Raw genomic sequence first — 27,084 nt, 5'->3', positions numbered from 1 at the left:
TGGATTTCTGTCAAGGAAACATGGTTGGAATTATTTTTAAAATCACATTATACGTGCAGGATTCTAAACGTAGCTCGATGTGAGAAAAAAAAAAAAGAACCCACACACTGCATAAACATACTTTCACATAGACACAAACACACACACGCTTCCTCCAATCACTTAATACGCTATATGAAGATATCAGGATTGTTGAGGGGACTCACTGGTATTCAAGCCCACACTTTTGCCTGCAGCTAATACCTCGCTTTCTGGGTGCAGGGACAGGATCCAACATTCATGAGAACAGGCATCAAATGAAATAAAAATGGCACCCGGAGAGAGAGCCTCAAGAACGGTCTAAGATGATGAAACTACTGGACACCCAATCTCTGATACATAACGGCAGCAGTGAGAAGGAAGAAAGAAACAGGGAAAAAAGCAACCCCTCGAAAACAAACGGAAAGTCTCTGCAGCCTGTAAACTAAAAAGACATAATGAGTAGTGTCTTGTATACCCTCCACAGACGTTTGCCTAACATCTCATCTGATTTTAGAACCCCACAGAGTGCAGATCTCTTTAATTCATCTGGTTGTTTGGATTTCAATCCAGCACATTGCATCTTACTATCTTGAATGCAACCCACCCGGTTGGACTTGCCCATAAAGGGCCAAGGATAGTGATGTTTGCATTTCTGTGGGAATAGCTCTCCAAACAGAGGAGCTAAGTGGAGGAGGATTGTTTGTAGATATACTTGGCATTCTGTGGTCTGAGGGATTGTTGGCACACAATCTAGGTCAAGAAGGCTGTGCCAGTTAGATCAGAGAACTGTTGAGCATCAGGCATTAGTTGAGAAAGATAACACCAGTCATAAGGTTTATGATTTTTTTTTCTCATGCATTGTTCACCAAACCACCCCCGTATAACCACTCAGAGGAGAAATGAGTTGTAAAAATGTGTAAAAGATGAAAATCCTCATCTGAAGCATTGGTGTATGTGGGTTAAGTATCCAGGATGGATTACATAAAAAACATGGCTGCCTTGTCAGTAGTTTTCACATTTATTTTCATCCCCCACAGTGTGACTATGATATATATTTACTTTACGGTCATTTAGCAATTTAATAAATTCACTAGAAGCAGAGAGTGTCTCGTACCCTTAAAATTAAACCACACTATTTCACAAAAAGACATAAAATGGCTATTTTTTCAATAGCTAACATAGATAAATATGACTAAATTGAGGCCAGGGGTGAATGATAGCCTAAGAGGCGGCAGTATATAACCTTTGTGTGTCTGTATCTGTATGTATGTGTGTGTGTGCGTATCTCCTGGAGAGCACAAGCCGTGAATGAACTCTTAAATCACACTATTGATCAGTCCTTCCTCCCAGACACACGCTGAGATCGAGGGCAGTTAAATGGCCTCTTCTGTGATTCACACTAAATCCCTCCAGCTCCTTCCTCACCTCCATTATTCCCTCCTCTCCTCATCCTCACCCACGCTCTCTTTTTCCTCCTCTCACCTTTGGCCATTTACACCATTACCCTTCTAACTACTGCCGCCTCACTGTTTTCTAGGTGGTCTCTTGGTTTTCCTTAATCTCACAAGAGTCCGCACTAAAGCCATGTCAAGTTAGAAAAGATTCCACTGAGACGAGCACAAACTTTTTCTTTCCTGGGTAATCTGATGTAAAGGGCCACTTCACCTATTTTCTCATTGGTTGACTTTCTTCAAGTACTAGAAGGGTAATAATATAGCATTACCCTTGTCAACAGTCTATATCTCATGGGAAGGCTTTATTTATCCTCTAAATCCAATCCCCAATGATGTTGTTTTGAGCTGAGAAGAAGCAAGAAAGATTTATTTTGCTATCAAGGCCTCTTGTCATTACTTTAACCAGACAAAACTGGGAGACTTTGTAAATACAAAAACTTAATACTAGACTTTGGCACAAAGAAAACGGTTTGCTTTTGCTTGGCAGGAAACATCATCATTGGGAAATTAAGCTGGTCAATTAAAGAAAAGTGGTGCTTCAGTTCAAATAGATGTACTGGAGGTGATTGACATTACATGCCCTTATTTTAATGACATGGCCACAGTGACATCTATAAATGCATATATAAATGCACTGTAATTTATTTTCATTTTAAGAAGAGGCACATTCATGCTTGTTATTTGCAGAAAGGATGGGTGAAATGGAAAATAAATAAGAGGGTAGGTTGATTAATTATTATCTGCTAGGCAATCATCTTACTCATCTCTTCCATCATCCCCTTTAACAGCTGTGCCGAGCACAACAGCACATGACAAAAATGGCTCACCTTGAAACGCAGAGCCGAGAGGGATTTAGAGGAGACTGAGCGCTGCACCCTTTACCTTTAACTGCACCACAGTCTTCTGGCAATAAAAAACTTCACTTTAAAACTCAGAAAAACAAAAATCAATTAATTTTTATCATGTGTAACTTTGTAAGCTTTTGTGCACAATTTCATGGCATGGCTTCTTTCATCCACAGTCCAAATCAGTATTTTTTTTTCGTTTTTTCTCTTTCTTTTTAATTTATTTTAATTTGAAACAGAACTGCACTGAAAGTATTCAATGGATACATTTCAACTTTCACATCCTGGATATCTGTGCACCTGTGCATTCCCTGATGCACATAAACAATGCCATGTCCTATAAACAAAGAAATCTGTCTATTCTACTGGCAGTCTTGGCACTAGCATTGATAGGACATTATGTGAAATTAGAGTTGCGCATTGTTCGTCTGTTTAGTCCAAACAGTGCCATCCTTTGCTTTTGTCTCACAGTGCTAAAGTTGTCATTCTGATGCCAAAGCAATCAAGTACGTTTCAACAGCATTTCGATTGTGCTGTTATCAATTCACAATAGTCAGATGAAGGAAATGTTTGCCTTTATATACTGTGTATGCACCAACAGGCTGCCTATATTCATTTGGATTACAGTTAGACTTTTATTGGTTTTTATTATTTATTTTTTTATTTTTTTATTTTTTTAACTTAACATTTCCATTTGCAACAATTACAATATATTTGGTATTATCTGTGTGATGCATGTTGACTGGATGACAGGATTGCATGGAGAAATTACATGGTCCTCTAGGCTCAGTACAAACACCTCTGCAATTGCTACTTAATTTATACAGAATTTGCCTTTTGTTACACCACCTCTCCTTGCATCAGAGCACGGTGAACAAAAACACCTAATAAGCGGACAACAGGATTCCAAAGTTCAAAAAAATGTGCAACGTTGTATTTCTTAATACAACAGACTTTGTGAACCCACAATAAAGACAGCTCTATATTTTAAAGAGTGCCTATATTTTTACTTTTTGAAGTGCATTATTAACATTAATCCCTTTTGGATACTTCAGTGGCCTGCCAATGAAGCCCCCCCCTGTCGAAACTAGGAACAGTGCAATTACCTGGCTACAAAAGGCCACACAGGGCTGGACATAGGCCTGGCAGATTACTGGCAGACACCTCATTACTGCAGCAGACTTCAACAATAGGCCTGGGCATTGCTTCTTCTACATCTATCTGTCAAGTGTGCTATTATCCTGTCAAATGGGGACAGTCAGCACCATTAGGCCACCCTGATAATCAGACCTATTTACTCCCTCATTTTCCTCTCCTTCACTGTCACAATCCTGTCTGGTCAAAAAAAAAAAAAAAAGCTCTCCCTTTCTCTACCCTGCCTTGTCTTCCCTCCCACTTCTCCCCTGACTCATTTTCAGACAAAGACAAGTTCGGTTGGTCATTACATTCCTCTAAGAGTACCCCTCCAGCAAACCGGACCAAATTTAATTTCAAAATGTTCTTCTATACAAAAGGAATTTGGATAAAGGACACTGGTCTTTGAGATAAATGTGATTCATTCTGCAATTAAAGTGGAAATGTAGTGTACATTAGTAATTCTGAATTCATTTGACATTAGGTATTTCATAACTGGATCAGACCACATATTTGCCTATGCAAGCGCTCAAGTGTACATGACACAGAACATCACAGTGAACGGCCAACTGGGACCCATGCTGACAAACTTATGCCAGTGTGAATTCAACATTCTCTTGTCTTTCGCCACAGTGTAACTCCACTTTATGTCTGTTATTAGGTCCCACAAGCTACGGCTGTGATTTTTACGCTTCGCCTCATCCTCAGAAACACAGAAAAACTGAGGAGAGTGCCTCATTTAAATTTTTCACTTGGTCAATACTTGTCCCATGATAGGTGCTTCTGTGTACAAGTCAAAGATCTACAAGAGCATGAAAAACGCTGTAGCACAAAAGAACAGGCAAAGACAGTATCCTCGACCTGTCATTTCCATTGGATGGGCTCAGGTCCCATCACAGGCATAGTTAGAGGATGAGCACACACAAGCATACAGAAAAACAGACAGGGGAGAAGGAAAGAAGGAGGAAGATAGCCGGATGAAGGTCATTTTCATTTGCTGGACTCAGATCCATCACAAGCAAAGTCAGAGAAGGCACACACATGCACACAAACACAAACAAGAAAGAGAGGACAGAGCTAGATTGAGAGAGAGAGAGAGAGAGAGAGAGAGAGAGCAGGAGTGAAAAATATTTCAACGTGGCCTGAAAACAGCAGCTGTCCATGTATCTATCTTGGGTCAGGCTGTCTCCTCCAGTCTGACATTAAAGTATTGAACAGTAAACAGAGTTCACTATAGGTGAAAGTTGTAGTGCTGTTGTCAGCTAAGCTAAGAATGGTGCAGAAAAAAAAATATGATGGCTTTGCAGCCAATATTGAATGTATCCTCAAAGCTATGAAAGGGGAGCTAAGTAAGATTAATTCTCGTGTTATTTTTGATAAGAGAGCAGGATGGTGTCAGTGCATTCAGACATGTTTCAAACGGGGGGGGGCGGCGGGAGGGCTTCTGTGAAGAGAGAAGTACTGACTTGCTGTGCACCAATGCTATCAAAACAAAGTCTCATTAAACAAAGACCGAAGAAAAGCAACAAAGAGATGCGTCAGTCTGTGAAGCAATCAGCCTTCGACATCCAGATGTAAACCACAAAAAAAGAGGTCTCGTAAATGACTCGTGTGTTGTTTTTGAAAGGGATGGTTACCTTTACCAATGTTAAAAGAAAGAAGAATTCCTGGAATGCCCAAAGAGAAATGCAAACTGGGGCTATTTCCATCATCGCATTTGATTTGTAAATAAAACTAAAAAGGAAAGAGGGATTGTGCAGTGAGTCGTGCTTGTCCTGCCACAAAATTGTACATGCTGTGTGTCTTGGGTGTGGGTTTGAACTCGTCCATTGGGTTTTCAAAAGGGAAAGCTATTACTTTGATTCAGGGAAGGAAGGCTTAGAAAGAGAGCATGTATGTATAACTTTCACTAAACCAGCTGGCTGAGCGCTTCAAGCATTAAAGTCATTATTCATGGTGGAGTGATGTGAAATCTTAGTAGCCCTGAAGTCAGCTATGCCATGATGTGAGACTCTGAAATGCACATTGTGCAAGATGATGGTCTTTTGAGGTGAAATGACTTACATTTATGCAATAATAGTAGAATTTTACATTTCACAAACTGAAATAAAACGACTAGGCGAGGGAGACCAGATTCCTTACAGAAAGGTGAGAGACAGTAAAATAAAAAATAAAAAACATATAACCTGTGTGGAAGATTCATCATCACGCTAGACCATAGTAGCCACTTACCAGCCTGGTTGGTGGTGATATCTATGGAGACATGCTGGGCGGGGTATGGGCTCTTATTGCTCACGCCATTGACAGCCTGTATCTCAAAGCTGTATAGGGTGTGAGCCCATAGGTTGCTGATGAACACCCTGGTCTCGGTCAGACCCAGCTGTCGCGGGACAAAGTCCACATTGTCGTCACAGTGGGAGCAGGAGCGCCGGTCAGCTCGGCACTTCTTACACACTATGTTGTAGACGACGTCATCGCGTCCGCCTGTCTCCCTCGGGGAATGCCACTCCAGGATCACAGAGGTTTCGTTCACAATGGAGATGACATTCCTCGGGCTGGATGGGACACCTGTAGACAAGCAGAGAAAAAAAAAATGTAAGCCAAATTCTATTTTAAATTTATGCCTAATAAAATTTTATATCAGAAAAAAGGCAGGCTGGCACGACTATGAAAGCAAAATAATGCATTACTTGTCAAGAAAAAGGGGAAACTATTTCATAAATCTGCCTGCTGCTAGGTCAATTTAGTCAATTTACAACCCTGTAATAAATATAAGTGTTGTTCAAGAGCAACTTGTCTTTTTCTTCTTTTTCTCCATCTTCAGCACAATTGGAATGCTAATTTATTCCATTCACATCCAGAGAGATCATACAGCGAAACGTTTGTGTCTATCAAACATTGGTTATTTAGCAAAATGCAGTGTTGCATGTGAGTATTCTTATCCAAGTGGCTCTGGAGATTCACGCTTCCATTCACTCCCTCATAGCCCACAGCTGGAGCAGAACCTCAAAGATGATATTCAGAAAGAAATCAAGAAATAATAAAACTATTGTTTCGCTTAAGTGGTGGCTTAATATTAGGGTGCGGAAAAGTGGCTTGGCTCAGCCTCCTGTGATTCCAGCGCAATTCTTCTAAGAGTTAAAATCTGTTCAAATGGTTGTGGAGAATTTTGCTTAGCCGAGACTCTGTGCCCCCCCCGGCTGCTCAGAGGCAGCTCTTACTTCTCAGATAGCAAACACTGCCGATAAAGCAGAAGCTTTCTAAAGCCCTTAGTCAGTGCTGCTTAGGTTAAGTGAGGAATGCCCTGCAGAGCTGATCTAGTACCAATTCATCCTCCATAAAGCCTGACCTTTATCATTAAAGAGAAGTTTAACTGACCCACTATTAGATCCATGACGACTGTGAAACTAAAAATCTTCTCAGTTCTAGAGACCCTTTAAGGAATTACTGAGCTCGCTAATAAAAAAATATGACAACAAATAGAATGCATATGGATTTTTAAGCATATTATGATACAGCACTTGAGTTTCCCATTCCTGTGGGCATAGGGCAGATAGTTACTTCAGTCAACACAGACACAATTAATCATTGTTGCTGGGAAGCCATGTGGGATAGCCCTGGGGAGCTGGGACAAAGCGGCAGAACACACAAGGGTGAGGGAACGGCACTGTTACTGCCGTGACCTCGCCTCAGCGCCTCAACAACAGAGAGGTCAGTGACAGGAAGGGCGTGACTTCCATAGTGTGATTATTATGATCTGGCTGAGAGGACAGTTAGTGTTTCAGATAGATGGTTAAATGGCACATCATTTGGTTTTTGGTTACTAACAGACTTCTTGTATGTGGAGGGAAAATATGAATGTTTTGGTAGGAACAAGCTATCTGAGGGAATTGGTAGCACTTTAGACTTTCCCCTTGGGTACTGCACAGTAGGCACTTCATACGTTACACACCACTTGTATCCTCTGTATCATCCATCACATGCATGCACTTGCCTCCAAACTTGCGTTGCTGGGGAAAGCAATGCACACCTGCTCGTGTGGAAAATACATGCGACACAAACACACATGCCTGAACTATCTTTTTTATGCGAATTTATATCTGCACTGTGTATTAAAGTTGTCATATAACGGTGGAAGAAATAAATGTTTTCTGGTCGAGGTGTGAATTAGGCCTCACACTCCTTCGTCCCAATTATAACCAAGCTCCACATATGCAGTGATGGTACAAGAAATCAGATGTGACTGCCACTTAACCAGTGATTTGCAGACTATTAAGGTGCCCTGTGGCTGTTTTAATTTGCCATAGGATTTAATTTGTTGAGAACGTTACTTACAGGCTCTCAGCTGGCGTTCATTTAGCCACGCCAGACAGATTTGGTTGCGCTCACATACATGTTGCTTTCACTAAAGCGGGCAAAACATCATCTCCAAGCGGCTCATGTGCTCTTTATGACATGAACTGTGCAGTAAGGGCTCTATTTTAATGGTGCAATTACAACAACCAGTGCAAAGTGTTAGGTCATTTGCACAAGGACAATGAGGACAAATCAATGCACATGTTTTTTTTATTTATTTTTTATTTTTATTCGGGATGCATTATGCACAAAAGGATTTTGTGAGGGGGAATTTAAAGAGTACTCATGCAGTGACGAACCATATTCAGCCAGTCATATTATTAATTTTATACCTTATTAACAGCTGTGGCAATCATATGGGTACATCACAATACTGGCAAACCAAATGGATAGGCGAGTGCAGACCAGGTAGAAAATCAATATAGTTGTCCAGAAAGCACAATACTGTGAGGCACAAATATATGGCGAAGCAAAAACGGAGCCAGACAATGTGCCTTTTTAAGCTGAATTTGTGGAGATGGTAAAAATCTAGTAATAATGCACATTTAAAACAAAAAGCTGCATAATATTCATTTATTGCAATTACTAAAGACAAAAAATTTAGACTACTAATAACAAAATGTTGTTGCCTGCTTTTGGTTTGTTTTGCTTACATGATTAATAAGGTTGAGCTCAATTAGTTTTGCTTGTGTTTACATGCAATAACAATGTCACTGCTGGCTAAACTGTGAGTCAAGGAAAGGTTTGTGTAAGCTGTTTACATGGCTATATAAACTGACCATAACCCATAATAATCCAAATTCATACAACAATCTAAAGAGAGTTTGGAATTTATTTCTAAGAATTTAACACCCTCAAATATAACAGTGGTAATTCAGCTGTGTCACATCATTTTGTAATGTAAAATACATTTTTAAAATCTATGAACCAAATGATAAATCATCACTGAGCGGAAAACAAAAAGGACTTCATGAAATAAGATCTATTATGAAACACACGTTCTACACCCAGCCAACATCAAGCCTTGTGCAGATTTCAAGGTAAAAAAGTAGGTAGCAAGGTGCAACAAGATGTTGCACCTTGCCACCTACTTTTTTACCTTGAAATCTGCAGGTGGGTGTGTTCGTCACTAACAAAAGATTGAAAGGAGCTAAAAGTCTTGCTTCAAGTACATGCATGTATGAGCAAATATGTCTTGGTGTTCTGGGTGAGGTTGGAAAATAAAAGGAGACGTAGATCACTAAAATTAAAACATAAAAATTAAAAATAAAACAAAAAACACATGAGGGACTGTCTGACTCATGGCTACTCACAGATTTATAGGTATGCGTAGCTGCATGGTATGTGAGCAGGCTTTAAGGTGCCACCTGGACTGTAAAAGACCACGGCCCAGTTTTCTCCCTCAGCTGCTCATATATAGAGTGCCCCAGTGCCCAAAATAAACACTTCGGCACATTGTTTACTCATCCACTCTTTGAATGGTCTGAGGCCGACGCTTCTCTTCCTTCAAACTGTTTGTTTTTATGATGTGAAACAGGCCTTGAGGGACCAACAGAAGGTCCCTGTGTGGAGATACTGATCGCAGCCAGAGGAGCTGGGAGAAAGAAAGAAGGGTTGTGTGGGTTGGTGAGACATGAAATAAAACATGTTATAAGGACTAATGCTGTCTGACTGAGAGACTGAGGGAGTCGTAGATACAGCGTGTGTGTTTGTGTGTATGTGAGCATAGAGTGCAGCTTGGGAGGTGTGGGTGCATCCACAATGACTCTTCTGAGGAAACACAATATGAATACACAAAAGCTTTTCTTTAACTGACTAAAGGATAATCGACATGCCCACGCATCACTCTCTAATGCTGAATTACCTTGATTCTGCATCTATTAAGCTTTAGATGTGAGTGGTGTCATTTTTGAACATGTGTGCATGCATGTGCACATTAGTCTGGAGCATTATGTTCTTCTATCCAGTACCGGGATTAGACTAAGCCAGACTCCACATACTACTGCATTGCTGAGAGAGGAAATTGGCCAGATGACTTCTGTGGGAAGTACCCTCAACTGACTCTAGAACTGACAACAGAATTGATGTGGCAAAAAAAAAAAAAAAAAAAAGAAACTTGGGGAAAAGAGCAGAATATTTATGCACTTTGATGCCTCACTCCTCTTTCTCTTTGAAAACAGAACAAGGAGAGAGGAGTGACGGTGAATAGAAAATCTAAATGGGATGATGAGAAGAATGGAAAAGCAGATAAGCCCGTCCTTTCAGTCAGGAATTTTGATGGGTTTTGTTTGTGTTACGAGACATAGACAGTGTTTGACAGGGCTCAAGGAGATTTGCAGGGGACAGGCCACAGATATGAGTGTTGAGTGAGAGCCACAAGATTCAGGGCCAATGTGGTACGGATCAGGAATGTCGAAACCCATCAGAACCATCCTATTTTCCTTCTCTTTCCCTATATTTATGTTCATTCAATTACATTCCAAAGATTTTCCCCATGAATTGGCTGGTGGCTGGCAGTGGTGGTTTCCAAGATGTAAACATGCATATACAGCATCTTTTTTTTTTTTTCTTTAACATCATACTGTGCTTCATAGGGACTCTCTCATATGCTGTGTTCCCGTGGGCTATGTATTAAACTTCCCCGGACAGCTTTCTTAATCCATCATTTCTCCTATATTCAGACTAAACCTTGAAGTGTACAGATTCAAGTCTTAGTTTGTCACATCCCTCCGACTGAATTAATGGATTTTTGTCTATCTATCTTTGTCATCTGTGCGTCCCTCCCATCATTCCCTTCCCTTCTTCACTATTCCTCACTCCAGGATGCTCAATCACTGCCTCATTTCTCCCCTTACAGACCAATCATTCCCTCTCTGACTCTCCTCAGTTACCACTCAGCTTGTCATTTTCCTTGTCTGACTCAGACATTGAGAGAAACCCACTGGTGCCAGCATACTGGAGCCATCTGACCTCACTCCCCACCAGACTGTTCTTGCATGTACACATTAATTCTTCTTCACACATGCACACCCATGGGGAGTTGGAGGTACGTCAGAAGGGGAACTGGAGCCTGAAGAAGGGACCAGAAAGGGATGCAGTGCAATGTAAACCACTGTCCCAGTGCGCACAATGCTGGATAGCCAAGATGAGAGGAGTGGGCTTCATGCTGTGAGACAGAACCACTTGGTGTTTCTCCCCTCAGGCAGGGCTGGAGTCAGCACAAGACAGAAGATTGGGATGAAGGAGGGGCGAGAGGTGTCGGGGTGGTTTGAAGTGCATCCCAGGCTTGGCATATCCCTGAGGGAAAAGATGGGGGCGTATAGCAGGAGGTGCCCCCCCCCCCCCCGCTGACAGAGCCAGGCGCTGGACAATCCATCAGCAACCTAATCAGACTGATCTGGAGCACACAGGGACCCGCGCCTCTGACGCTGGCGAGGAGCGCTATGCTACAGCTTCTGCTGCTACAGATTGGCCTGATTTAAGCTACTCTAGTAGTGCTCTTATCAGGACCCAAAGTATTAAAGAGATTCTTACTAGGGTGATCTCACTGCCCCCCTGCCGAGAACTAAGGCACCCTGAGCTTCAAATTCCTCTGTACTGTACTGCTCAAGGCTTTAAATCTGCTGGTTTAAGATGCTAATTTTAATTTAAGGTTTAAAAACACAATTCTCATGCGGACATTTTAAATGCATGTGTAGGTAAGCATTCTCAAAGAATTTGGATAAAGTCTCTTGTAACAAATTCATTTTACTTCATAGTCCGCTGTGTACTTGTTTGTAAAAGGGGACAAATTGTCTTTTCTTTTAACTTATGTAATTGGGTACCTTGGACCTGTTATCAAGTATTTTAGCTAGGATTGATGTTGTACTAAGAATGACGGAAAACAGTGTGAAAAAGAGGAAAAAAACCCGAGAAGCTGAAAAACTGAGAGAAGACTAAAAAGAAACTGGGGTGATTGAAAACGGAAAAAAGTAACACAGCCTGAATTTGGAAACTGAACACCGACCAGAGGGATCTGTTCAAGGAGCTCCACTGGGGACCTGTTGTGCAGATTGCTTGGGGAAAATTCAAGGCCTCAAGGTAGCGGCAGATGCTATACTTGATGGAGCGTTCACTAATTCACCAGAGAGCTATGTAGTATACCATGGGAGGGTGAAAAAACTCAAGGTGAAAGTGGGGTGTCATCCGTTGAGAACATCCAAAGCCTAAAGTTGTGGATGGCTACACTTGGGAAGCATTCAGACAGACAGCCATGTTTGTACTGCTGCTTTAAAGCACTTCAGAGTTATAAAAAAGGAAACCTCGCACAAGAGGTGGATTCACTACATGTTTTAGCTGTGAAGGGTACCCTTCTGATTAGGATTAGGAAAGCAATGTGGTCTGAAGCCCATTGCTGAGGCCAATTAGCCAGGTTTATGTGGAGTAAATCAGGACTAAATGAATACATAACCACACCGATAATGCTTCAATGACTGCTGTTGAGAGGAAAACACCACTAAGACACTCCCCAGCGGCAGCAAAGAAGTAGGGGTAAACAAACTTTTTGGGGTCTCCTTCTGTGTAACTGTGTGCCAGCAGGGATGGCAGGAAGGCTTAGCATATTGCTTTTACATCATATTAAGATAACTTTGATGCTGTGAGGGGCCTTATTGGATCTCCAGTGGATAACGGCAGGACAGTGTCGGAGCTTCGCAGCATCTGCCTGAGTAATTAGGACTTCAGGGGATGATAGCAGACAGAGAGAAAGAACAACGGCAAAAAAAAAAAAAAGAGAGAGAGAGACAGAGAGGGTGATAACTGAGGAGGAAACAGAAACAAAGCTCACTGGCACCGTGATGGAGATGTCAATGATGGAAACCCTGCGATGTGAGTATTACGACCAGACTGAGAAGACAACTAGGGCTCTAAATACAAGCTCATTTGAATGCTACTACATGTGCTAGTTTGATGGTTATAAGAAAAAAAACGCAAGTGGAGTGATGGATATAGATCTAAAAAAAAAAATGTACACTGTCACTGAAAATATAATGATATATATGTGTGACAGTTTATTCAATATTTGTCCTAGACTAAAATATATTATACATAGATATACCTATTATAGGTGCATGTTCTCACAAGAATGTATGTGTGTGTGTGTGTGCATGTTTTAGAGTGTGTAAGCCGTGTCATGTACTCACTGGTGCAGGGTTCATCGGGTTGATCACCATCACCACGGTAGTAACCATTGCGGCACACACAGATAGTAGCAGCCTCAGCTGTGGAGCGGCTGTTAGGAGGACACTGGAGACACAGACCTGGACCCTGGGTTGACTTGAAGGTACCTGGTGGGCATGCTGTAAGATCAGAAAAACAATGTCAGTGACAGTGAATGTAAAAAAAAACAAGCCAACGCATGAGCCAGGTATCTGGGTCATATATCAGTGAGAACGGTGGGCAGAAACAGAAACAGACTGAAGCAGAAAAGAGTCCAAAATGATGGAAAATAAAAATAACACTGACTGCAAAATGTCTCACACACAACCGACTTTTATACCTGTGTGCCTGTGTGGATTAAACAAATGAAATATAACTTGTTCTTTAGCTTTAGAGGTGCAGGAAGGTGGATTTTGTTACTTATAGGGAGAGCTAGGCTAGATGTTTGCCCCTGTGTCCAGTCTTTTTGCAAAGCTAACCTAACCAACTGCTGACTGCAGCTGTAATTTTAACAATACATTAGAGTGGTAACAAGCTTCTTGTCTGACTCTTGGCAAGAAAACAAATATTTTCCTAAATGTTTATGAATTCCTTTAATAATGAATCTACAATTATGAGCAATGTGCACAATCAGTAGCCTGACAACCATATTTCTTCTCTCAGAGGCAGAGAACATACAGAGGTACATTAGCATTTGCAGTATGTTCAAGAACACATTTTAACAGAAGACATGCTGCGACGTGAAGCAAAACCGTTGGTAGTTTGCAAAGGTTGGCTTGATGTGTTTGAGCCCTAAATTCTAAAGGCCGTGGTGGAGGACAAAGATTATTGTGGCTGATATCAGTGCGCTGAAGTCCAGGCAATAACCTAATCCATTTACTCTCATATCCCAAAAGAATACAAAGCCGAGGAGTCTCTGCACTGTGTGGAAGGATTTACTGACTGTAATAACCATGATAAATGTCTAATATTTTAGCTGGCGTACTGATGCAGGAGGTGGTGCTGCTGCACTCCAGAGGGGGAGGGGTTATAAATCTAATGGGACAAGCATCTTACAGTTTCTCCAGCTGTGTCTATTTGCCTGAGTAAAAGATTGTAAAGGCTTGACTGTGGCTGACAAATGTAATGTAGATCTATTCCTTTTCTCACAGAAACTGTGACAGCAGTATTTGGACAGTGTAAAACAGAGTGCAGCCAAGTTATATATCAAAAACAATAGGCTTGACACAAGGTCTTCAGACAATAGCAGACAACTAAATGATGGGACATTGGTTAGGTGGTTCAGATATTTAAAGCAAAAGAAATAATCTGTATTGAACTTGCTAACCACATAATGGTTTGGTCTGTTGTATTTAAAGTCTCTCCATTCCAATATTTATGAAGAGCTTGGTAAATGGGGAGTTATTTCAAAGCAATAATGACTAAGGAGTTGGTGCCATACCCCCTCAGTGCCGGGTCAAATAGCGGAGAACATAGCACAGTAGCTATGTGAGAAAAACCTTTAGACCTCTGTGTCAACAGGCTTTTAAGATTTAATTAAAAAATGTTATGCTTCATTAAAAAATGCACTGAGAGGCTGGGTTTAGAAGCCTGAGTCTACTTTATTTCCCTGTAAAAAAAAAAAGGGCAGGTGCCTGTTTTTATGACTCTTCCATTCACACCATTCAGCCTGCCTGTCTGATGCACTGTTAATGAGGGATAGATAGATAAAGAAAGTAAGAAAGAAAGCAGGTGAAGGAGAAAGTGGTGCACACACACAACTCTGCCAGCGGCTGCTGCCCCCCAACAGGGGCTGCTCTACCGTCTCCTTTGGCGGAGGCTGACTGACACACCAGAGGCTAACTAACTGTCCTCATGTCTAGTCACACAACACTGTCCTCACACAGCCGGACACATCACACCAACACATATACATGAGTTGACCACAACAACCACAAAACAGTTTATAAAACTAACCTAAGCTGCAATGCACAAGGACACATTGCTATGCTGTGCTGTGGATGCTCCAGTGCTGTCTTGAAACTAAAAGTGCATGTATGGAAGAATATAAAGAGTTCTACAGAGTTTGTAACAGAGTACAATAAAGGTAATAATGTTCCTATAGGGGTTTATCTATTTCTATGTTAGTGTGTAGGAGTCCAAGACCTCTCTTGGCTTGTTATACACGGATTGCGTGTGTGAGAAGATCAACCTCCTTCTAATACAGGAACATTGAGGCTCTTAAAAACCCTTCCTAGGCCATATGGGGAAGCACGAACCAGCTGCAGAGCCATTTTATAAAGCAATAACTTCCAGAGATATCAGAGATTACAAGACGATAAAACATGGATCAAAAATTCATTTTCCAGCAGGAGGAGGGAGGGGAGGGGGGGAGGGGGGGGGGCACTTATGTGTCATCATCGTGTATCATCTTGCTGTATAAAATTCATACATCAGGGCAAGCAAAGAACCACACGCACGCACACATGGCCGTCACATAAATACACACACACACACACGCACACACACAAATCTATTGCCCTGACTCTTATGAAAAGGGATCACAATAAGTTGTTCAGGGTATGTTTAATGGGGTGTGAGGAGAATGTGTGCATTGGGTTCTGCCCTCGGGTTGTGTGTTTACAGACAGACAGTAGCTAGCATGGACACTCATAAATGGGCAAAAGTGAAGAGAAAAGCAGGGGAGGCTGTGCTGAATCAGCCATCTGAGATAGCAGTGTTGCAAAAGTGCCTCAAGGCAAACTTGCAAGCTGAAGAATGCATACACACACACACACACACACACCTATACTAGTGTACGCACTCACCGGCATAAACACACACACAACCTTAGAAACACTCCCATATTGCCATCAATGCTCTCCTCACCTCCAGAATACATTTACTGAACTGATTTACACAGCGACACATGTAACCACCGCTGACCCCATTTAATGAAATGGCGCACCCACATTTTCTGCCCCTTGTCTAGCGCACGTTCTAGAGAACCTGTGATAATGTAACGCCTCTCATTGGACAACTGAAGATGCTATGATCAGCGTTACAGGAGAGGAGATAAGTGATGGATAGGCTAAAACAAACAGGCAGAACACACACACACACACACACACGTGCAGGATGAATGTCCGTCTAGATTCTAACTCCTACCTTGGAGCTGACTCTCTCTCTCTCTCTAATTGACACATAATATGTGCATGAATCCTAGCATTAAACTCATTAATTAGCTGCCTCCTGATCGGCCTCACAGAGCGAGAGGGAGGAAGAAAGCGATATGGGCAAAGACAGAGAGAGAGAGAGAGAGAGAGAGAGAGAGAGAGAAAGACAGAGAATGAGAAAGTGATGTGAACAATGTGAGCAAACCCTCAGAGGTCTCGTTCTGAGGGCGGGCAGCGGTGGGCTGCATAGCGTTATGCTTCATGAATTTGGAACTGAGCCCAAAGTCTTTTCTCTTGATTTGTGAATATTTAGATTGGAGGAGGCCAGGAGTTCCTGTCCTGCAGAAAAAAAAGCACATAGACCCATCACTCATCAAATGTGTTGGTTTTTCGGGGACAGGAGGGGATAGAACATTAGATCAACAAGCAATTAGTCTCCCCAGTGGGAGAATAACCCACAACTGAACTGACTGCATGCAAAAAACAAAACATTCCTCCCTTTCAAGTGGTCTCTACAGTATTCTCTCTGCATTGTTCTCTCCTCTCCTCTGCCCTCACATCTTTTTGTCCGTCCCACTGGTAATGAATTGCTCTCTCTTCTCCCACCTTTCCTTCCCTTGTTGTTTTCTTGCCTTGATTGACAGGTTTGAATCCTTGTTAAGGTCGGCTGTCTTTCTCTCTTTCTTTCCCTCCTTCTGTCTCGAGCTCACTCTGCGGCGAGTTGACAGAGGTATGGCAGCTGTGGATCACTTCTCGCTACTCATCACAGTCTAACTGTGATGACCTCATGTCACAGCAGACCTGACCGGGAGAGATGAGATGATGATCTCTTCACTCGTCAGTCATCTTCCCAGCAGGTACTCTTTAGATTACTGATCATGACAACAGTCTCAATCTGAATGTAACTCATGAACAAGCATGTGGAGCAACTTTGTATACCACGCGTTTCCAAATCCCAAGTTAATTTGGAGAAAACGTTGATCCTCTTTATCTTCTACACAATAGAGTGATGTATTGATTGGCCGAGACAAGTGCTACACGAGAAGATTAGCAATATATGAGCTATTCTCTGTGAGCTGGGAGTTAGTACTAAGAGGTTATAGACTGAGCAGTGTTTGCCGAGCATATAATATAGTGCAACACTGCAGGCAATATATCATACATGGAAGCACAGTGGCACTGTGTCACATACGGTGCATGTGTTTAGTATGTGCTCTTGCAGAATGTATATAACACATCGGAATCCAAAGTAATTGGAGACATGGGATTTATGGAGGCAGTGGAATAAGAATTATATTAGCTTGTCATGCAAGCATCACCAGGTGTGTGTGAGATAAAATGGAAATGTACAGTTAGGAGTTGAAGGAAGCCAAAGCAAAGGATTATGACCAAGATGGGTTTTGGAAATGGCTTTTCAACTTAAACCCAATCAAAGTTACAGTACACTAAGTCCTCCCCTGGCTTTTCCTTTGGCATCACTCTGAAGTATGTATGAGGGTTTTAAACCACCAGAACTGGCTTGGCAGCAAATTGTGGGAAACGCAGTCAAACATACGCAGCGTTTGATGTGGAAAGGTACTCAAGCTTATGTGATAAATCTGAGATTTAAAGGGAAGAGTTCCATTATGCAATATCAGATATTTATCACTTTAAATGTCTCCAGCACTCCGATGTTGACTTTTAGCACCAAAGTTAAGCGCATTAAAGTTATGACTGGTGTGAAGACATTTTTTTTTATAAAACAGACGAAAGAAATCCACATATCTTTTCTCTAAAATCTGTACACAGTCTTTTGGAATTAGAAACATCAACTCTGCTTGTCTGAGGTTTTACAACATTGTGCAGAGAGGGTGCGTGACCAATGCAAGGGCACAAGTTGTGAGTTAGCGTCAGTGACCCTTAAGTACAACTCTTGGCCCCCCAGTACTCCCTTAACCCTGGCCCTCATCCATCACATGGGATGGATCACAGTCTTAACAGGCTTTGGAGTCATGCATACCCCTCCACCCACAACTCACAAACACTCATACAGACAGGCTTATGATCGGGTCAAGACCCCAGTTGACCCCTATTTCACTATTATGTTGCTCAGTCATTCAGAAAAATAGCTTTATCCCACTCAAACCACTGAGGACAGCGTGCATGCCAATCGCATGCCTGTATAGATTTTCGTGTGTGATAAATCAGGGAATATCAATCGAGTGGTGAAATAAACATGTTTGTTTGACAGAGGGGACACAAAACGTGGCAGGACAGCTAACGTCTTAAAACAAAAAGGCAATCAGTCCTACAGCCTATTGGTATTCAGTCTCACTCTTCTGTCATTGTTCATTTTCCAGCCACAATCTACGTAATGAGCCGCTTTTCCAACCCAGGTGTTCCATTCCTCCACAAGGTCATTGAAAAACACAATACAATTATTTGAGACAGAGGCATGGCTCGAAACAAAGGCTTGTCAGAATCATCAGGAAATGCCCGCAGGATATTAAAAGTCAGGGTAAACTGCCTTTTAGGGCTATGATTTATTCAGTCACAGAAACTGATTCAAGAACAATTTTGCATATTTCTCATAAACTGCCAACACGTGTCAACAAGGACTCATGAAACCCACTTCAGTCCAAGATCTGGAACTAAAACGTGTCTCACTTCTCACAAGTGTGGTCATTTCTTCTTTACTTGAAGGCATCCACGGTTTGCAACGGTGACATCACTTGGCAAGTCTGGTCAATGTAAGTCTCCACTACTCCCCGTCATCACCTTCTAATCTCACAGAAAGAGAGAATGTGGGGAGGACTAAAAGAGGGCCAGAGAGGGTTTCTCAGGAATAAAGGGACGGTTGAAAGAGTGCAGCACTTGAAGCATACCTCGTATGCTTTTGTTAAGAGCTCCGGTGCTGAAGAGTTCCTCCCACAGAACACTCCCCCTGATCATTAATCATCTGTCCATTCTGGCCCTGTCAGAGCCTCTCTTCCGAGCTAAAACACGCACCTACACCCACAACCGCCCACATTCGCACACATACAACTCTAAAGTTTCTGCTGCCTTCGTCGAGCTGCCTGTTCACCGAACACCACTCATCTTGACATACCTGTCCTCTCAACTAGCTAATACAGCAATGTCTGACGCTGCAGAAACCCCAGTGAACAATGCTTAAACCCCCTGGAGAAAGCTCAGATATCGTCCAATTAGGCTACCTTTGAAACTCAGTGCACAGGGCTATATTGCTGTGTAGTCTTACATACAAGAAGAGATGCATTACAGAACACATAAGAAGAGGTGAAAAGGCAAAAGAAATCTGCATTACAGAGAAGAACCCGCTTGCTCTGATCAATTTCAGATACCCATTGATGTTCTAATATTCGGTAAATAATAGCAGTTCAGCGCCGTGGTCCTCCATGCGAGTAGAATGAAAATCATGTCTGACTGGATTCAATAGAGGGCAGTGCAGCAGTAAAAGAGCTAGAAGATGAGAGAGTGTCCAGCTAAAGAAAATAAATAGGCCTGTGGCCTCCAAAATAATCTGTTTGCCTCACATAAGAAATTAAATCCAACAGTCTGACTGTCAATGCTAATGAACCGAGCAGGTGTCAGCTAAACAATGAATGTAGGAAGACACATTCTGTCAAAATTAAAGTGTGTGTGCATGCATGAGTGTGTGTGTGTGTGTGTGTGAGCCTTAACAAACCAGCGCACAATTTAGCAGACAGCCCACGCCCCTGGGCAGGCTGTTACCATGGTAACCTCACAGCCAGTATTTTTTTGGCCCACACTTTCCCTTTGAACAGCCGGCCAATGACAGACCAGCCGACTGGGAAATCTGGCGTACTGAAAGCGCTCGCACGAGTTGTGTGTCTGCATGTGCATATATATACGTGTCTGTGTATGTGCGTGCCGTGCTTTATATGAGCATGATACAGATCAAGAGAGCCGTATAATCTCTTAGTTCCACACAGACTTGTCATAACCGAGTGTTGCGTTGGCAGTTGGCCCGCTCTGTATCGCGCATGCCACGTTGGCTCAGGTCAATTTTATTTCCAGGAAGATGCAGCTATGTGCCAAAGCACTGAGCATATCTTTCAGATAGAGGAGTGGTCGGAGAGGAGCGGGGGGGGGGGGGGGGGGGGGGGGGGGGGGGGGGGGGGGGGGGGGGAGAGATAGAGAAAATGAGGAGCCATTGGTATTCCAGGAAACTCCACTGTGCCAATCCATCCCTGGCTGGCAAGGTAGTAGAGAAAACCGCCCTCCAAAACATATCGCCGCTCGGCAGGCAGTAACATGTGCTTGCACTACAATCTACACTGTAATCAGAACCTAACAGGGGACTGACCAGGCTCACTGCCCACTGCCAACTAACAGAGACAAAAAGGGGGAGCGGCAAGACAGACAGAGATGGAGAGTTACTCGATGAGGGGTGAAATCAGTCATGGGAAGTTCTGTGAGCAAGGAGCATTTTATTGTCAGTGTTTGATCGTGATATGATTGCAGCACTGATCTGATCAATCTAACTCAAGTCAGAGAGCAAAAGCCTCATTTATTATCAATTTAGACACATTAATGTGACGGCGTGAGGTTATTCACAAACTTTGTTGTCATATTAAATCCTGTTTGTCAACTGTCTCGCGGAAGAAGCTCTTCTGAAGCTACCTGGAGTTTATAATCAGGAATCAGTTGCTCTGTGTTGAGTTGTCTGCACATCAAGACTTGCTAAGAAGAATGATCAGAATGAGGTAATAAAATCAGCAGTTACAGGCCCCGTCAATTACCTTGCGATTCTGTCGCACGGTGAATAAAGTATATGTTCCAAGATAAATAGCCTTCTCTTTCTTACCACTCCAAGTTGTGAGAGACCATTAGCTTCCTCTGTCTCAGCACTTGTCTCTTTTAAAAAGGATCTAGCTCATTAACTTCATGGCTAGATCAATTAATCTATAGCAGTTAGCCAAAGATGCCCACTCTTGCTCTTTTTGCTCCTTTGCTGTTGCACTGCTCAACAATGTCTATTACATTTACGGCCTTCAAACCTTTTTTCCACCCCTCATAGTTCTGTCGTGAGCAGAGCTTAACCTGATGGGAAACTGTAGATTATGAACGATAAATCATTATGCTGAGAACAAATTAGGGGCAGAGAGAAAGAGCTTGCTCATCCAGAAATTTACCTTTGCAGAATTAGAAAATGGAAAAAAAAAAGAAGTGATCCAATCAGCCAAGCCAATCGTTTGGCAACACAGGGACCCTATACCTGTGTAGCTTTGCCTGATGCATAATGCATATTTGCTTTGGTGCCAAATTAGATTTTTTGGTTTTGTTATTTCCTCACATAGTGTGTAATTGAAAATGAAAATGGACGTGAACAAAGATTCAGATGGCAGCTCCAAGTTGTGAGTTCGGAAGTATGGTGGTAGCTTTTTAGTAATACATTACTGATGATGATTCGAAGATGCACAGCACATACATTCATTAAAAACAGAAAACATGGAAGAAAAAGGACAGGGTGTGCAAGTGAAAAGAAAACACATGCGAATGAGAATTTTGTTTTGCCATTTATGATCAAAGAGAATCATCCGCTTCCTGATAGGCTTTGTTGTTTTCATACAATTGATTTTCTTTATTGTTTCATTTGATTTTAACCTTGCTCCACTAATAAAATAAACAAACAGAGCTTGTGAATATAATTTACTAGCTGCAAGTAGCAACTAAATATAAAACAAATGATATATCGTTGTTAATGAATGAAAAGAAACTGATCATCATTAGTTAATTCTAATTTGAGATGCTTTTGCACAGTATGTGTCATTAAAGCAATGTGCCTGTAATACTGACTGAATATAAAATGCACTTTTCATGCAGCACTGTAATAAGAGTACCTCTCAGGTGTACTATTAGAGTAAAAAAAAAATCAATCAGTTAACAAGGATCTTGACGGAGCTGTCAGAAGTTAACAGATTGATTTCTTTTTTTTTTTTTTTTTCCACTGGCAGCTTGTTCCAATCCTTTGAACTATAATTAGGAGAAAAAACATTTCATTCATTTATTGAAAGTATACCTTTAAATGTAGATCTGTCCTAGTTGTTGTATTTGCATTCCAAAAGCAGTGAACTCTAAAAGAGTAAAATGACTGTTGTAGAGTACCTGCTGGTACCTACAAATCTGTAGCCATAATATCAAAACAACAGACAACAGACTCTTAAACTGTGAGTCAGCAGTATTGGTATGACGCATCTGTGTGTTTATGTTATGGCGAGACTTCAGTGAGACTGTTTATGCGATAGAAGATAATACTCTGAGGACGATCAACTATATACACACCACACAAAGATGAAATCTTTTTTATGAGAAAATACTATAAACTGTTATGGATTTCTTTCCATTTATTATTTTAATTATTTATTTTTTTTAACAAATAATTGCCATAAGCACATGGATCTATTCATGAACGGCAACATTAGCAAAAGGCCTAACAACAGCTGTGAGATCTTAGAGAGGCGGTTTTATTATCCATTCCTCCGCCTAGCTTTAATAGAATTTTATTACTATGAATCCACTTGTACTTGTTTTATGCACATCTGTATCTGATTGTGATGATTTTAACTAGATGAGATGATAATTCCAAACACAAAACATTTGGAAAACTGCTTAAAAACTACAATCTAAGAAGAAAAACAGATTTTATTATTATTATTATTTAAAGCATTTTGACTAAAAAAAAGTCTGAAGCTAATACACTTTTAACTACCCCATCCTAATCTAGTTGAGAAGCCTTGATCTCAAAAACACAATTCCTTATTAGGATGTTTAATGCTAAAATGCTTTGAGAATTGTTCTAGCAAGGCTTAACGATAGCTTCAAATACCCATGTATCCTAAAATATCCAGCCCCTTGGCTCAGGGTTGAGGCCCCGCTAATGAGTGTAGAGGCCTGTGAAGGGGGATGAGTAATTATGCACATTTGAAGGTAGCAGAGGAGTAGAATGATAAAACAACTGGAAAACGAAGGTCCCTTCACTGTTTACCATTCCCTAATTTGATTCCTAATTGAGCGTACATAACACAGTGTTTACACCAAAATATTCTGGCAAAGACAAGTACCCATGGCAGAATCACACAGCTGAACACGGTCTGCTCTTCTCTCCCGATGATCTCAGATAGTGTAATCACAGGAGGCCTCCCCATCCCTGACACCATCACCACAGAGAAGTGCAGTGACATGTTTCCGACCTATAACCCACGAGTAAGCGTCCTCACCCTGTCATGCTGATGCTGACATTTTCACATGTGGCAAAGAGGCTGTCAGACACAGTAGGAGGCCAGAGGTTAGGAGCAAAGTGGATTTGGAAGTGGATGACAAGAAAGGAAAGGCGAGAAAAAAACATAGTCTGGCTTTTTCTGAAAAGCCAGTGGCGAGCTTAGAGCTGACCGCCAGGCTGTAGATCGCGTGACTGACGACAGGACAAGAGGTGGATACGTAGGTGAGATCGGAGAACGGATGAGGGGATGGGTGGCATGAACACAGTGATGGAGATGTCATCAGGAGCAGTATTGCATCCTAGGATGGTGATGACATCAACCATCACAAAACAGCCACATCAATACAATTATGCATTCACTAGCGAGATGTTCTTCCAGCTGTACTAGCATATCCGCTGTTTATTGCCACTGCTGCTATTATGTCTAATGGGAAGTAATGATAAAATGCTCTGCATCAAAAGAGAAGACAGAAATTATGTGTGAAGCGTGGGAGAGGAAAAGTGAACGGGATCAGGGAAATAGAGTGTGAGAAAGGGAGATACAGAGAACTGAGAAAGTGAGAGCAAAACAAAGTGAGAAAGCACTAAGTAGTGCATCTTGTCACTCAATTTGTTGGTAGCAGAGTCCCACAATATGGGTGGTGTGCAAAGCAGCCATTTCTCATTGCATACCAAGTGACGGCCAAGCTATTATTTCTAAAGCTGACAATGGGCAATGGTAAATAAAAAAAAGGCTGGATAATATATGCTGTTTAGAGGGACTGTGCATCTGCCCTGCCCAACATAGACAGCTCCATTCATGGTTCAGGATGGGTGTGCTTTTATAAATACAAAAACCTAGGTTCTGTTGACATCAGGCCCAGGCATGACCAGAACAGCTTAATAGATGAATGACGTGCATGGAAATATATTCTGCTTACTGTATACTGTACAAAAAGAAACCTCAGACATTCTGTTACAGAATGAATGAACAGAGGTTGACCCCAGTCCCTCGCACGCAATGCACCTGCTGCCGTGAAATCCTCCAAAGGTAGCCAGGCCCACAGCACATCAATATTCATGTCATATTTACATCTGCATGACCTCTATACAACCTTATCAGAAAAGCTGTATTCTCTTCCAGACAAACAGACACGCACAATCACACAGGCATGGTTTGTGTGAACTGCAGCCCCCACACCCCACCTGTCCAAATCCGGACAGCGCTGACCTTTATCAGGCAGTCTTAGTCAATATGCCCTGAGGTATGAAACTGGCAAACATATGTGCCCATTGTGTGTGGGGTTGCAGCCATGTGGGACGTCCTTGCGCTGCACGATCATCTTCACGCATTGTCGGATTGATGGAGACCAGAAATCAGTCATCTGGATGAAGAGAGAATGATGGACAGACAGGTGTTGACGGGTAAAGAATACCTTGGATGTTAAGAAGTGAAACACCAGAACTGAAGGTGAAATTTAAAAAAAAAAATCTATTCTATGTATGCGGTAAAAGTAACCATACACATCACAGAAGTTTCATAAGTTTAGCACTGGTTAATACTGATGGTTTGTGATAATTACAACCCTAAAAATTATATGAATTTATGATCCAATGAATCCGTCAGTGACAACTAAAAAAGGAATAGAACAATTCACCCTGTTTGGAGTATAGGGTTAAGGTTATAAGGAATTCATTTTGTCAATATAAAGGCCAGTTAAAACTTTCAGAAAATTGGCAGGTCTGTCAGTGTAGGAACTCCACTGTGCTGGTCTAGCCTGCGGGCATGGACAGAATCGACAGAAGTGATCTGATAAAACCATAAGGAAGATAGTGTATAGTGAAGTATATAGTAAAAGTTGGATTAGGTATGTGTGTGTGGTTTACTTAAAAGTATGTGTGACAAATCCTCATTAGGTCTTTGTGACATTGGGAAAATTGGGAAAGACATCAGTAACTTGTCCAGCAGAGAATTAAGGAGAAAACACAACACGACCAATTGGGAAACTGGATTAAAAAGGTATAAATGGCAGAAAGCCATTACACATGAAAGTCATTAAACAAGTAAGCACAGGTGTTAATGTTTGTGTGTGTGTGCACAACAGAGAAAGTGTTCATCGGTGTGGGCATGAAGGATAGTGGTTTGATTTTTAGGTGTTCGTAATTGATCATTAAATCAATCCCAGCAGCCCACGCATTCTGTTAAATATACAACAATTGTGACAACATGGCTTATGATTTCAACGCGATTCATAGCTTTACTGGCCACGGTCACATTCCTCCTTCAGAATTCTACAGTTGCCATATTAACACACATTAAGACATACAAAGCCAGGGTGAGCAAAGGCACTGATGGTGGCATTAGTGCTCTTTAACCTTTTATAAACACACAAATAGAACTGCACATCATACACACACACACACATGCTGTACAGGTGTAATAAAGACAGCACTTTCAAGACAAATGTTAAATGCTTCATTTAATGATGCAGTGCTACTATAGGTGATGACCCAGAAACATTTATGGTCTTGCGTGTGTTCACATTCTGCACGACTGGAACTTGCATAAAACACAAATGACAAAGACACAGTCACATACAGCATGCACCCCAGCGCTGTACGTCCATAGCCACAAACTGCACAAATGAATACACTCACAGATGAATTCACATGGCCGTGCATAAGTGCATAAACAGGGTCAAATAAATATGATATGCAGTGACATCATATATGCATGAATTCACACAGATTCATGCAAAGCATAGCAAAGAAAAGTCAAAACACATCTCTGTAGGTGTCATGCGTGTTCTCACATGTCAACAGTCATGCACACTTTCTTGTGATTCCCGTGTATTCATACATTGTGCATGTAAATGTTATGCAAGGGCCCTTCTAAACTCTGCATGCATGATCACCCGAAAATGCATCAACACATGGGGTGTACAAACCTTCCCTGACATGTGGTGAGCAGGAAACCATTAGGTGCACACAAATGCACAGGCCAACTGAACACACAGACACACACACACCTTTGAAAACACACCTTCCCTGGGCAGGACATATTGGATTAGGAGTGATTTTTTTTTTTTTTTCCTTGGCTCCGTCTCCGAGGTGCTAGATTAAATGCCATTCCCACTTTACTACAGATGGCACGAAAATAAATCATACTATCCATATACACAACCATGAAAAAATTTGCACGTGCACACAGTACACGCACGCACACACACACACACACACACACACACACACACACACATAAACACAGAGAAACCCTCGCACAGGGAGATATATAACATGTTGGCACACCCAAACACTAAAGCACCTGTACGGTCCAGCGCGTCTGCTCTTTGTATTTCAATCACTGAATCAATGGTTCTAAATTGATTGTAGCTGAGCAGGGGCCAGAGATGTTCCCCCTGGCTCGCTGCCCCGGCCCTCTATTGATTAGATCTGAGAGAGCCAATTGCTTTCACACTGGATTAAGGTGTTCCGGAGCAGTGAGCAGGGAGAGAGAAACAGAGGGAGAGAGACATAGAGTCAGAGAGAAAAGGAGGCAGAGAGAGAATAGGATTTGCAGCCTGAGAGACACCAACAAAGCACTAAGATCAGGCCAACAACACTACTAATTAGTTAACAACCCCTTTCTATGAGGAGAAGACCATGTCTCACACACACACACACACACCTACACATGCACA

At 41.8% G+C, this 27,084-nt stretch overlaps 1 protein-coding gene across 2 annotated transcripts in view; it reads right to left on the bottom strand.

Annotated features, from left to right (window-relative positions):
• ephb1 (EPH receptor B1) overlaps positions 1-27,084 on the bottom strand; it is a 141,685-nt gene that overhangs the window by 41,785 nt on the left and 72,816 nt on the right. For both annotated transcript variants that reach the window (XM_019262195.2, XM_027285682.1), the window contains exons 4-5: positions 12,991-13,146; positions 5,687-6,022 (exon numbers count right to left, since the gene is read on the bottom strand). In XM_019262195.2, coding sequence (XP_019117740.1) covers positions 5,687-6,022; positions 12,991-13,146 — 492 coding nt within the window. The remainder of the gene's footprint in view (positions 1-5,686; positions 6,023-12,990; positions 13,147-27,084) is intronic.

Source organism: Larimichthys crocea, chromosome XII (genome assembly GCF_000972845.2).
Source record: "Larimichthys crocea isolate SSNF chromosome XII, L_crocea_2.0, whole genome shotgun sequence".
Lineage (NCBI taxonomy): Eukaryota > Metazoa > Chordata > Actinopteri > Sciaenidae > Larimichthys > Larimichthys crocea.
Note: the sequence above shows the minus strand (reverse complement) of the source record. Positions and strands in the feature narration are given on the sequence as shown.